Source organism: Barbus barbus (assembly GCF_936440315.1).
Source record: "Barbus barbus genome assembly, chromosome: 40".
Classification (NCBI taxonomy): domain Eukaryota; kingdom Metazoa; phylum Chordata; class Actinopteri; order Cypriniformes; family Cyprinidae; genus Barbus; species Barbus barbus.
The window spans coordinates 18,350,134-18,363,533 of record NC_136718.1 but is presented as its reverse complement, the minus strand read 5'-3'; the positions used below and the strand labels follow the sequence as shown (position 1 = coordinate 18,363,533).

General features: G+C 36.5%; 2 protein-coding genes across 5 annotated transcripts in view; both read left to right on the top strand.

Moving 5' to 3' along the window:
- The first annotated feature begins 500 nt into the window (after positions 1-500).
- LOC306859585 (high mobility group nucleosome-binding domain-containing protein 3-like) lies at positions 501-7,191 on the top strand. 2 transcript variants are annotated; one of them, XM_079400685.1, is made up of 6 exons: positions 501-682; positions 2,640-2,690; positions 2,895-2,924; positions 3,274-3,324; positions 3,590-3,697; positions 6,462-7,191. In XM_079400685.1, exons 1-6 carry the CDS (start codon positions 668-670, stop codon positions 6,498-6,500), a joined length of 294 nt encoding a protein of 97 aa, XP_079256811.1. In that variant the 5' UTR covers positions 501-667; the 3' UTR covers positions 6,501-7,191. The 2 variants fall into 2 exon arrangements, with proteins under 2 accessions (XP_079256811.1, XP_079256812.1); XM_079400686.1 differs by lacking the exon at positions 6,462-7,191 and adding an exon at positions 5,025-5,234 and having other exon boundaries at positions 541-682.
- Positions 7,192-10,698: 3,507 nt separating this feature from the next.
- LOC306860004 (PH-interacting protein-like) overlaps positions 10,699-13,400 on the top strand; it is a 39,666-nt gene continuing 36,964 nt past the window's right edge. For 2 of the 3 annotated variants that reach the window (XM_079401513.1, XM_079401512.1), the window contains exons 1-4: positions 10,699-10,826; positions 10,938-10,996; positions 11,081-11,110; positions 11,262-11,321. In XM_079401513.1, the coding sequence (XP_079257639.1) occupies positions 10,787-10,826; positions 10,938-10,996; positions 11,081-11,110; positions 11,262-11,321 (189 nt within the window). In that variant the 5' untranslated portion in view covers positions 10,699-10,786. Of the gene's footprint in view, positions 10,827-10,937; positions 10,997-11,080; positions 11,111-11,261; positions 11,322-11,793; positions 11,845-13,400 lie in introns of those variants that run through there. The other variant, XM_079401514.1, reaches the window with a different exon arrangement.

The window sequence follows — 13,400 nt, the reverse complement described above, 5'->3', positions numbered from 1 at the left end:
TTAGGTTGTAATATACCAGTCACTTTCAACATTAATTTCCTTAATTAATTCATTCAAAATTATTACCAGGAGTGATACTGAAGTCAAGGCGTCAGCTGAGGTAAGTAAATGTTATTTTAATAAAAGTAAGTAAATGGTATTCCGTTATTCGATAAGTTGCAGAGTTACTTAGCACATTAATGGACACCATTTGTCTTTTTCAGTGTAGGCTTGCATTTGTTTTGAGGCCGCGCATACATTTCCCAAGCAGCCGAGCGTGTGGTGTCAAGCGTGGATTGGTGCGTCGTCGCTTTATCCCCCTCTCACGCGGATCTTTAAACCCATCCAATACAAAGCGCTGTCATTTGCATACAGAGAGCGCGTAACCAATGAGGGTGAGCTGCTGAAGAGCTTTCCTAAATTCAAACCAATGTCTGAGCGCGTTATATTAACATATTTGCCTCGCAGACCAATCGCTTTGAGGAACGGTGGTTAAGTGTGGACCGAACTGACCAATGGACAAAGACGAGGGTAGAGTCTGAGGTCTGCATAATATTAACATGTTATTACCAGAGGTGTTTTAGATATTGATCCTGTATTCGGTGGTAGTTAAACTCACTCCCCCACCTCACAGGTCCATACCTGCTTTTCTAATTTAATAAGACAAGTGACAGGAAATTTTGTAAAAATGCCCAAGAGGAAGGTAAGCCAGTTTTACTTTGAAATCCTCACATATCCTTGATTTTCCCTGATTTTTTTAAGAAATAGCGGCTCGCGTTTCAACGACGAGAACGTACGCAGCGTCGAGCAGGTAAGACGAGGATCAAGTTTTTAAAAGCGTTCTATCCTAATCCGCGCTGTGGAATATGGAATCCTGCAAAAGCAATGGAACGTTCGGTCATCTTTGCATTCGATCATCGTCACACTTGCTGATTTCCTCCATGATAGTTGGCGGTTTAATAACCCAATGCCTCTTTCGCTGTGAAGTCGCTACTTTGTGCGCACTTGTGCTGAATGTCATTTTGCGGTGATGCTTCAGTCGCTCTCGGTTGGAATCCAAACCGAGCGCTCTGCTCCGATACTCGCTCACCTCCATTTTAAGATGTTCGTTTTTTGTTAACGTTAGCTCATTTTCTTCGATCGATAGAGGTCCTCATTATTTTTGTATAGCCATGTTAGAACCGACAGGCTCTTCCTCCACCCCCATTGCGGAGCGGCAGACCCGTATGTAACCGAGCGCTCTTTCAGTCACACTCTTTCTGTGACGGTTAGACAAAACAAAACTTGAACTGTGGACTTCGTTGGGAAAAAAGAATAACAAATAACAATACTAATATAACAGTACGCTTCATTATTTAAAATGCTCAAATGATGCTTTATTGATATTGATCCACTACAGTCCACCGAGCTTCACCATCCAACAGCAGCGGAAGGCGTCGAATAATGCCTAGCATTGTGAGAAAATTAAAAATCCATTGAGACTGCACTCTTGTTTTATCAGGAAAATATGTTCATGATAGAGGCACTGAAGCGTGATTTTCCCTTGGGGGAGTGTCTCTTTAATTAGTGAGGCTAAACAAATAATGGACACTTTACAAGAATGGGCGCCAAAATAAAGTTTGCCACCAAAACAAAACATAATTATAAAAAATTAAGTGCGTTTTAAGTTTTTTAACTGAGGTACATACCATCCAGACAAAGTTCAACAACAGAAGGTCAGATTTATTTTCTATTCAGCTTATAGTATTGGTTTAAAACAATGATTTAGTTTTTCCCCCTCAATTTATAAACACACACACACACATATATATATATATATATATATATATATATATATATATATATATATATATATTTATAGTCAAAATTTATTACAAAATTCAAAATAAGAAAATGAAATGATATTATTTGAGCGTTTTTCTGCCATGGTGTAAATATTACCTTTTGGGTGTCAATTTAGTTTTTTTTTTGTAATGTATGTAGCAATATTGCAGCTAAAATGTGGAACATAAATAAATATAGTATGTTTTTGGTCATTAAAATATTTCATCACAAAGAATTGACTATCAACAGATTATGTCAAAATGACGTATGATTTAATGGTTGGATACAACTGAGAAGGTGTACACCTCTGAGGTGAAGCTACTTTATTAAATAATGGTTGATAACATATCTATTGTTCCCACAACAAGAAAATATGAGATTTGTGTATCTAATTCTCTCATGTATATTATGAAATGTAATAAATACAGATCTATATTGGCAGCCAGTTTATTTGAGAGTAGATGTGGCATATTAAATTGTGCCCAGACTGTTAGTTAACAAAACCGCAAACTAGCAGAGCCAAATTTCCCAACACACCGTAGGCCTGTGTAACATCTGTGACCAAAGCAGTGTATCCGATTATACCAGTGAAGTCTGACAGACAAAAGCTACTGAACAGTGTGTATGAACTGAGATGAATTAGCATTATCTTTGCTAGTGTCAATATTTATCAGTTAAAAAGATAACCTGTTAGCATCTAAAGGGTGATAAGTACTTTGTCTCAGAAGTCTTTTCAGAATCTTATTTAATCTGAACCTCTCACATGAAATAAAAATGTATTTGTGTGAAGAAATGTCTGTATGTACAAATGTTGCGTGTTTGTTTTGTCTGTACAGTCACCCGAGGGAGCAGAGGCCAAAGACGCCACCAAAGTTACAAAGCAGGAGGTAAACCACCATTCACATTTATTTCTTTTTCAAATGTAGACCTGTTAACAGTGCAGTTTAACCATTGTAAATATCAGTTTATGTACATACTTGTTTGACTGACATTGCTGATACCAAAAAAATCAATAACAAATGTCATTGTGGTTTAGCTATTGCAAATTTGATCACATTTCTGCACACTTTCAATGTTTCTTCTTCTCTTAGCCCACTCGGAGGTCAGAGCGTCTTTCCTCAGTAAGTGTCTTTTCTTTCTTTCCATATGCCCAGATGTCATTTGCATATCCCCTAGAAGGGTTAAAAAGCTGTGGAAACCAGTTCTAGGAACGAGTTTGTCATAAACATGAGCAACATAGTGCTATCATATGCCCTCTAGGTATCCTCAACTACAAACACATTGATATTGTTTATGTATTATTCAACGATACAGTTTAGATGTGTTTGCTTTAGTTGAACTTGTACCTAACTACTTTATTATTGTGTTATACATAAATTTACCACTTATTGTGGCCTTTGTGATATCGGTTATGAAATCCTCATACTGTTTTTAACGTCTTTCTTCCTGTTGTCTTCTTTCAACCTGTAGAAACCAGCTCCTCCTAAAGCTGAACCAAAAGCCAAAAAGCCAGCAGCCAAGGTAATAGCTCTCTTTTCTTATATTCTGTCTCTATCTTTGTGACATTTTAGCATGTGTTTGCATGTGCTTTGCATTGTAGGTAAGTTCTTTCCTGAATATATGAAAGCATTAGTTTGTGTGTTGTATGGACGATATTAACTTTTTAATAGTTTCCACAGTACAGAGAACTGGCGTGATCTGGTGCTGGCCAGTGTATTTTGGAGCAATTAAACTGATTTGGGACAGAATTATTTAACTCGTTGTCCCATTTGTGTTTTCTGCACAGAAGCCATCCAATGACAAAGCGGTAAAGGAGAAGAAGGGCGGAGCCAAAGGAAAGAAAGAGGAGAAAGAATCTGCGCCCACTGCAAATGGAGAGACCAAGCCAGAGGAGGTGCGTTAACTCTTTTTGGTTGCTAATACCATTGTGTAGCATTTGCAGTAAGACCAAGGAAATATCTATGTGGCCTTAATAGAGAAAGTGTGAAATTACTCATGAAGAGCACAAATGAAGTATGACCATAATTATATTTTACTCCTAAGCCTTTATAGATACATTACCATTCAAAGGTTTGGTGGTGGTAAGATATTTTCATGTTTTCCAACGTGTTCTCTGAGACTGCATTTATTTGAGCAAAAATACAGTAAAAGCATAAATATTGTGATATGCTACAACTTAAAATAAATGTTTTAATTTGAATGTATTTTAATAAATATTCCTGTGATAGCAAAGCTCCATTTTCAGCAGCCATTTCTTCCGTCTTTAGTGTCACGTGATCCTTCGGAAATCATTCTAATGTGCTAATTTGAAAATCATAAAAAAAAATCAGGATTGTTTGATTAATAGAAGATTCAAAAGACCAGCATTTATTTAAATATAAATATTTTGCAACATTTTAAATGTCTTTACTGCTATTTTTGATGAATTAATGCATCCTTACTGAATAAAAGTATACATTTCTTTTAAAAAAAACTTAATCTTTATTGACCTCAAACTTTTGAAAAGAAGTGTAGCCTATATCTACTTTTAGTTCAACATTGCTCATTTAATATTGCAGTTGCTGTGTAGCTACATTTGACATGAATCTTGTCTCCCCTTCCTCAAAATGCTCTGAGATTACTTGAATCGTCCTCCAGGACATGAAAATTATTTTCATAGAACATTTGTTGTGTGAACGAGAATGAAAGAGCAGACGTGTGAGGTGGGAAAGAATGACCTAGTTACAGGCATGTTGTGGTGAAGTGTATTCTGGAAGATTTGTACTAAAATGACTGTGAATTGGTGGTATTCATGTAAAGTTCAGATGGGCTGACAGTGCCAATGACAAGTTTGATTTTGAGGGTGTAATATTGTTGTAAAAATAATGCAACTTGAAGGATAATATTCCTTATTCTTTTGTATTAAATGTGTTGCTGCATCAAATTAACTACTGTAAACCAGCTTGTACTCTTGTAATCTTAATCATGAATCTTTGACCTTCAGTCAAATTCGTTGAATAATCACGAACAGTGTATTTCCATCCTTTTTTCCTCCTTGCTTTTCAAATTTTTGTGTGACAAAATGAATAAGGAAAGTTTACACATCAAGATTTTTCAGTGTTCTGTACTAACATGAATTACATTATATTGACCAATGTCTAAACATCTTTTCATATATCCCTTTTCATGGCTTCTGAAACACCTGCATGTGCCCGAACCCCCACTCACACACACATGCACAGATCTGTGTCTCACGCTCATCTGTCAGTGTGTCATCATGGAGAAGTTCCGCCCCCTCCTTCCTGTCCATCCGAGGGCAGAGTGAGAGTGTTAGAGTAAAGGGTATGAGAGTTTAAAGAGTGCAGTGTATGCTTGTGAGCTCGTCGCCATCAGATCAACCATCTCTTTATCTGAGACTATCAAAAAAACTGAATTAATTACATTGTGAATGATTGGTAACCAAGGTTACCATAATGTTCAGTGCATTAATTTTGATATTATGGATCACAACTTAAGGATTCTGAAGTGTGATATTCCAGAGTGGACCCAATTGCAAAGAATAATCAGTTTTCAAACAGGTTTCCTGAAAATTCATTGGTCACATAAACACATTGGTCAGTCTGTCCACATAAGGTTAGGATAGAAGAAAGTATTTAGTTAAAAATACACACTTTACCTTGAATTGAATTAATTCAAAATTATGTTGATTTCCTTATAATTACGTGAACGTAAGGATATAAATGCACTTTTCTATCTGTTTTCTTCAGTTGTTTATTATGAAGGAGGTTGTTGAGTTTAAAGGAATAGTTCACCCAAAAATGAAAAATTGCTGAAAAATGTACTCACCCTCAGGCCATCCAAGATGTAGATGAGTTTGTTTCTTCATCAGAACAGATTTGGAGAAATTTAGCATCACATCACTTGCTCAACAATGGATCCTCTGCAGTGAATGGGTGCCGTCAGAATGAGAGAAAAACATTACAGTAATCCAAACGACTCCAGTCTGTTAATTAACATCTTGTGAAGCCTAAAGCTGCATGTTTGTAAAAAAAACAAATCCATCATTTAGACGTTTTTAACATCAAACTATTACAAGTCCTCTTTGATTAATACTACTTTCTCTAGTGCAAAAGTCATCTCGTCTGAATCAAGAGAGAAATATGCTGAGATCAAGCACAATGTGCAAGCGAAAATAGTTAAGGATAAAACACCTTAATCCTACTACAAACAAGCAGCTTTTCACTTAACAGGATGTTAATCAGTGGATTAATTTTGCCGATTACTTGTGGATTATTGTGATGTTTTTATCGGCTGTTTGGACTCTCATTCTGACGGCACCCATTCACTACAGAGGATCCATTGGAGAACAAGTGATGTGCTAAATTTCTCCAAATCTGTTCTATATCTTGGATGGCCTGAGGGTGAGTACATTTTCAGTTGTTTTCTTTTTTTATGTGAACTATTCCGTTAACAAATGATTTCATGATTTCTAATATGAGGTAAGTTGTGGTCATCATTTGTATGTGGGTTTGCTCATACTAACTGAGTGGCTTTGGTTCTGTCTGTCTGACTTCACATCAGGTATTTTAATAGTTTTTGAAAAGCTAAAATCCTATCAAAAGTTCTTTGCATTAGGAAATCATATTCTTTTGTTCTGTGCTTTTTTTCCCTCTGTATAGGAAACTGAGCCCAAGACTGAGGCTGAGGCGAAAGAGTGATTCAAATTGTTTTCTGGAATAACAAAGAACATTTTTTATTCCTATTGAGTATTTTGTAAAATGCAAACTTTTTTTAGACTTACCGTACTAGATTTCCTTAGCTAAAAGTTGACTCGCACTCCCCGCCGAAGCACCGTACCTGTCTCCTTCTCTGTCATCTGACAGAAAGATAGATTCATTTCAAGGAAAAGCAACAGTTATTCTTCAAAATTTCTCCAGCAGCTTGTCTGCCAAATGCAGCCACTTGGAACATGTCACATCGTACATGTTAAAAGCAACCAGTTCATCTTTTGCCACCAGAGCGCATATCCTTAGCTCCATATATATGGTCACTAAGGTGCAAGTCTTTGGTGTGTATTGTCTTTGAGTCTTGTTATATAATTGGTTAAATAACATAAAAAAGAGCGAGAGATACAGAAAGAGGGAGCAAATGGGGATGAGAGATTTAAATAGTAACCCTTTATCTCCTTTGTAGCATTTTGAGGTTCAAGTGTGTTCTTTTAAACTGAATTAAACATGACCCTTAACAGTGGCATAAATCCATAGCAATAAACAAGTGGTGCTTTGTGCTAGAAGGTTAGGAAAACTCTTCAACAACTGAATCAGAAAGATGTACAAGTCCACAGAACTGGTTTGAGATACTCTCTGTAAAAATGTTTTCAAATAAAAGATTAATAAACGGTCAATTGACTTTTGTGTGCTTCTTATAGTTGTTGCTTTAATGCTCTACAAGTACTAGGCTGCCTTTATTCTCACACAAATAAAAGTTCAAAGCAGCCTTAGTATCGGTCTAATATTTTTGACTAATTTTAGAAAAAAATTGTAATTTTATTAAAAAAATAAATTAAAAAAACACTTTTTTCCAAAATAGCTCAAATAAATAAATGTAATTAAATACAATATTGGAACAGCAATGAAAAATGGTCATATTAGTACCAATCTTTTCTTTGTTTTTAGTTATACATTTGTAATTGGATTTGAGTGAAACTTATTATCCTTTAATAATGCTATTAAAGGCCTAGCTCACTCTCAATTGACTTTTCTTTATAATATTACCCTTTTTTTATTTGTGAATAAATGAAATCATAAGCGTGTTATTTAATCATAAACACAACTATATCACTTAGTAACAATTGATGCCACTTTGAAACTGCAAATGACGAAATTCACATATAAAAAGATGATTTTTCCACTGTGGTTAATATTTTCTCAATTTATTGTAAAATTATGTTAGATAAACATCTGTGAATAAAAACAGGTATTTAACTTCTCAATGATACATCAAAAATCCAGATGTAAAAGCATGTGTCTTCCTCAGGAAATATTTAGAAAGAATATCAAATGTCACGTGATTTAAAACAGCATATTACTGGTTACTATAAAGACTGTGCTATTAATTCCAAAAATGCAATTCATAGGGAGAAAGTGAAAAAAAGAAAAGAAATAACAGCAACTCTATAACATAGTTAACTTTGTGGAAAACTCTTGAGGGTCCAGGGAGTTTAGTCTAAAGGTACAAAAGCTTTTTGGTGTAGTTCTTTATACACAGACGCATGTGACCCTAAACACACACGCACACACTCACTAAATACAACTGCTGATGTCAGAAAGTGAAAGGTCAGCAATGCCATGGGGAGGCAGGAACAGAAGAGGAAATGAATGGACTAACAACACTCGTTGGTCTGGACTCCTGTCTTTCTGCAGGCCCAGCCAATAGACCAAAAGCCCCATATAGTAATAAATCTGTTTAATGATCACACAAGCAACATATTTCTGAATTACAGAAATGAAAATGCGTCTTTCTTTCTTTTTAAGTGATCTGGTTGTTTTAGAGGATCTACACACTGTGCATTTTATAGTGTTACTGTTTGTGATAAGGATGCCTTTACAAAGTAGACCCACTGAATTTCATGAACAGACATTTAAAATAACACTAAATATTAGTGCAAATGTGGTCTAAATAAAAAGGGACAGGGAACTTCATTCACATTATTCTTATCATCCACATTGCTCAAGTTTAAATAAATTTACCATAAAAATCTCATATCTGTAAGACCAAATAATAATGCATCAACAAAACAGAGATATATGTATTATAGAATGAAGTATAGCACAGATTTATGTGAGTAATTCTGACAGAATTGATGTGGTTGATGCATACTTGATTGTGTCCTTCACTTTAAATATTTTTATAAGGCCAATTTTGACTGATTGTTATAAGAGGTTACTCTTTGTGAAATGTTTTCATTAATAATAATTATTTTAGGAAATTCTAACAATCTGGAATGCTCTGTTGAATCTACTGAGATCCAAGGAGGCACAGATTTCCAACTTGATTTATTTACCCTTATAACCTTTGACCCATGTTTGGCCCCTGAACTCATCAACTGAAATGGTAGTCCTGACCTCCAGTGGCAAGAAAAAAATACTGCACGGCACGCCATTGATCACAAAATAACACAACATTCTTCCATTTTAGAATCTTTAACCCAGTATATTTTAAGAAGGTGTTTATGATTTGTATTTTTAGTATTCTGAATCAAAATGAGTCACACTTTGAGTGTTTTTTTATTGTCTGAACCTACTTGTGAAGTTTAATGCCTACTCAGCCACTTCACCAGATCACCACCGTTACTCAAAAGTGTGATAAATTGCATCAGTTTTTCTTAAGTAGCCTCGAAGCCAAAGCTTCTATATTCATGTAATTCTTAAGTATCTGACTGCTTTTCTCCTCCACATATACTCCCAGTCTCAGTAGTTTAGCAAGCAAAAAAAAAAAACTGTTAAAAATAGTCTATAAAACTATGTTATTATTTTCTTTAATGGTTGCTGGGTTATTAAACATCAGTTTGAACTCTCATTTGCATCACTTGCAAAATACGGTCAAAGCAAAAAAGTAGGTTTAGCCTCTTGAACTTCACAAGCATTGGCTGTAAAACAGCTGGTGGTGTTTATTTAACATGGATAACTAATTAGGGAACTTAGTATTTAGACTGGTTAGATCATGAACTCCACCACTACTGTACTCAGCACTATCCTTACAGAATGTTAAAACTCATCAGGCCTTTTCAATGTCGTATGACTTAGGCTACTCACAAATAAGTTTATCTAAATTTGGTCCGTAGGACATATACTTCAGCTAGCTCGTTTAAAGCAGACATCCTCACTGCTTGCTTATGCCTTTGATTGCTTAGATAGGAAGAAAAAATGTATAATACTTATATGTAATGAATATAGTGTTGTGGACAGAAGTATTAAAATACTTTGTCAATACTTTGTCCAATAACTGTGCATTTCACAACATTTAACTAGACATGGACACAGAGTCTGTATATTTTTTCTGTAAAATAGATAGACCTTGAAATATAAATATACAAATAAGATCACCGATGTACTATTTTGTCTGGTGTTGTCATTAGTCACTGGATTCCTGTAACTTACAAGGTTTAATTCATTACATTCTCCCTGTTTACAACCCTTCCCCCATTTTACTGCCCGCTCGCTTTTGGGAAAGAAATGGAGGACTTCCCAATCCAAATCACAACCGAGAGAGGGGGTGGGTTCCTTGGAATAAGTCTGGTTTAAGATTAAAACAAATGGACTTTTATACACATTACAACCACACGAATACCGGGGTAGTATTCAGGTGTTTGATAGTGAGCTTCAATATGCTGTTGTGAGAGAAACATGGTGTAAGATCCGAGCTTCCCTGACTGCAAGGTCGACAGACCGAGGAACAAGAGGCGCCATCAAAGCTCAGGGTCTGGGACTTAGCAGACAAATAACCGTAGCCCGAATGAATAGTTAAATTATTGCATAAAATGAACCACCATTGCCTATTTTTTCCCCTTCAGCGTTAGCATCGCAGCCTCCCTAACAACACAGTCCTGCGCGTACGTACTAGACTCTACTCGTGTATTCCTGCGCAAAGGGGTTGTGCTTTTTGGAGGGAGGGGGGGGGGGTGAGGAGCGTAAACTGAAACCCAAAATATTCACAAACGCCTTAAGGTGCATTAAACCACACGTTTTAGAAACATCGTTACTTATTCCACCCCAAACGCCCCGGCGCCCGGGATGTTTGTCCTCATCGACGCGTGGCACGTTGTGGCTAAGAGGGGACTATTTTGCGAGAGCGCGGAAGCCTCGCGCGACGTGCCGGATCTGCTTTCTGTGTGTGTTGGGTGAATGGAGGCGCAGCTCTTCCTGGTGAACAAACACTGACAACTATAGAGCAGCCTAGCGATACCACACACACCTTCTCCTTCACCCCCAAAACAACCCTAAACATGGCTGCTGAGCGTAAACACATCGCGCAGTTGAAATCCGGTGAGTAAAAGGGATTGAGAAAGGTGACGTTGGAATATTTTTATATACATCTGCCTTTCCCACCACGTCCTTCTTGAAAGCTAATGTAGCTCATTCTCCCCCATCTCGCAGAACTGTACTTCCTAATAGCCCGGTTTTTAGAAGCTGGACCTTGTCAGGACGCGGCAGAGGTGGGTGATTTTGCAATTTAGGACTATAAACGACATTTCTGGAAAAGATCGAAGCGTAATTTGCTATTTTTGTGCTTTTTTCAGACCTTGATACGGGAGGTTCAGGAGAAGGAGGTAAGCAGCGCGAGCCCTACTCGCGTCGCATCTCGCTGCGCTGCACTTTAGGCTGTTAATTTCACGCAGATTTCATATTTATGCTTTAAAAACACAAAACCGACCACCTAGAATTTACCTAGACCTATTTAACACGGGTTTTCCATTACAGCTGTTACCCAAAAGGATTGACTGGACTGGCAAAGAACACCCAGGGAGTTACGAAAATTTGGTAAGGGATCCCTATAACCGAGAGAAAACTTTTTAGAGCAAAATAAGAAATTGAATTTCCCGCAATTTTTAAATCAGGAAAAAAACTTAACCCGAAAACACGGGCAAAAACCAACCTCAGGGTTAGAAAGGACCGTCAACGGGTGAACCCAGAGCCTGGCCTGACCTCAGGGATGTGAGTTTGGTCACAGTGCTGTCCGCAAGATGTACATAGATGTTAAATTTGATGTAGAAATAAAGAGACGTCATGACTGTGGTGCTATAAGGGGAAGCGGAGGGAGGAGGGACCAGTCGCCAGAGACTGAACGCGCTCTGCTGCATGTAATACAGCTATAGTCAGGGTAAAATACTCCTTTTATCTTGCTTTATTTCATTTAAACTAAGCTTTTGGAGCAGGAAGCAACACAGCCGGAGTCGTACAGGATCTTAGCAGAGTACTGGGGATTTTTTTAAATGTGTTCCTTCGGAGGAAATTATTTTTGAACAGACAGCACTGAGAGACTTCAGGCCGATAATACAAACGAGTACGTATTGATTAATTTATTAATTACGATATTTAGAAAGGTAAGTAAGTGATTAATCGGATTATTTGCGTTTTTTCAGTAGCTCGCCTTTTCATCTAGGAATATCACTCGAGAAGACAGGTTTGATTTCGCTTTCGAAGTGAGAGGAACAAAAATATCTTGATTGTAAAACTTAGTGTGTTTTATCCAGCCCCTGTTATGGCCAGCCCTCAATATATATGAGTTGCGTAACTAATAGACTGAACTGTGTTAATCACGCAGGCTGTTACTGCTGTATCTTCTCGTCGGGAAATTCGCACACATTGTAGCGATAATCTGTTATTTTGTCGCGATTGTCTCGAGCGCCGCTACGCCACTAGATCCCAGTCAGTGTATTATAGTGAGTGAATGCGTGTGTGTGTGTGCATGTGTGTGTGTGTGCATGATGATTTCACTGCCGCGTGTGGAGATGTTAAAGCCCGTGTCTGCAGATACAGATGGGTAGGAATAACGCGCACGAGACTTTACCGCCTGATGTTGGCGCTGTCAATTAATTATTATTTTTTTGGTCAGGTCTCGAGTCCCTCGATCAATATGTTAATGAGCTATGCAATCTGCATAAATTATCATTATTCACAGATTAAGTAATGATGATAATAACAATATTGCATTAAAATTGTAATGAAAAATAAATTATATTTTAATATCCAATTTTTTTTTTAGTAATTACTGTTTCGTCCGCCAAATAATTAATATGTAATACATTAACAGCAAAACAGTATACTAATTAGGAACAATAATTAATTAACAAAACTGTAGATATATTTAGATTTTAATTTATAATTGGTGTTTTAATACGCATACCCTGATTCACTTAATGTTAAACATCGCTTTGCTCATACAGTCATTAGCTAAGCGGTGTGTGTGCGTGTGGAAAGATATGGAATGTGTGTGTGTGTGTGTGTGTGTGTGTGTGTGTAGACCAATAGGATGACGCTAAATGCAATTAAAGCCACATTAATTACTGGTCTGCCTTTGGAAGCTGGATGTGCTGAACAGGCTTGATAAAAGATGCCCGGACATTTTAGGGGGGGAGAACATTTTACACTGTAGATTAGATTAATCTCTAGGGAAAATATGGAAAGATAAAAAGCGCTTTGCAATACGGCAGTAACACTGTATTGTTTTAAAACGAAGTGTCGAATATAATCCTCTATAAGATTGTAATTATGTTATTATGTGAACGTTTTTTATGTGTGGGCTGTCTATGTCTGGTAAATGCCTTTTTAAGTATATACCTTTATTTGTTCTAATTAGTTTATAAGTACACATTCATTAAGATAATTTCATGGCGATACTGGTTATTTTTAACGAAAGCATTCACATGATATGCTTTGATTAAATTTGAATGTAGTAGTAGTAGTAGAAAATTTAATGATCGAATTATATAACTGTAATTATATTTAAAAAGGTATTTATGTAGATCAGTGTTAAGATTGTAAATTAACTGCAAGGTTGAAAAATGTTTGCATTATACTTGCACAAAAACATGTTCTTGCATTTTTGTTTCCTTTTTT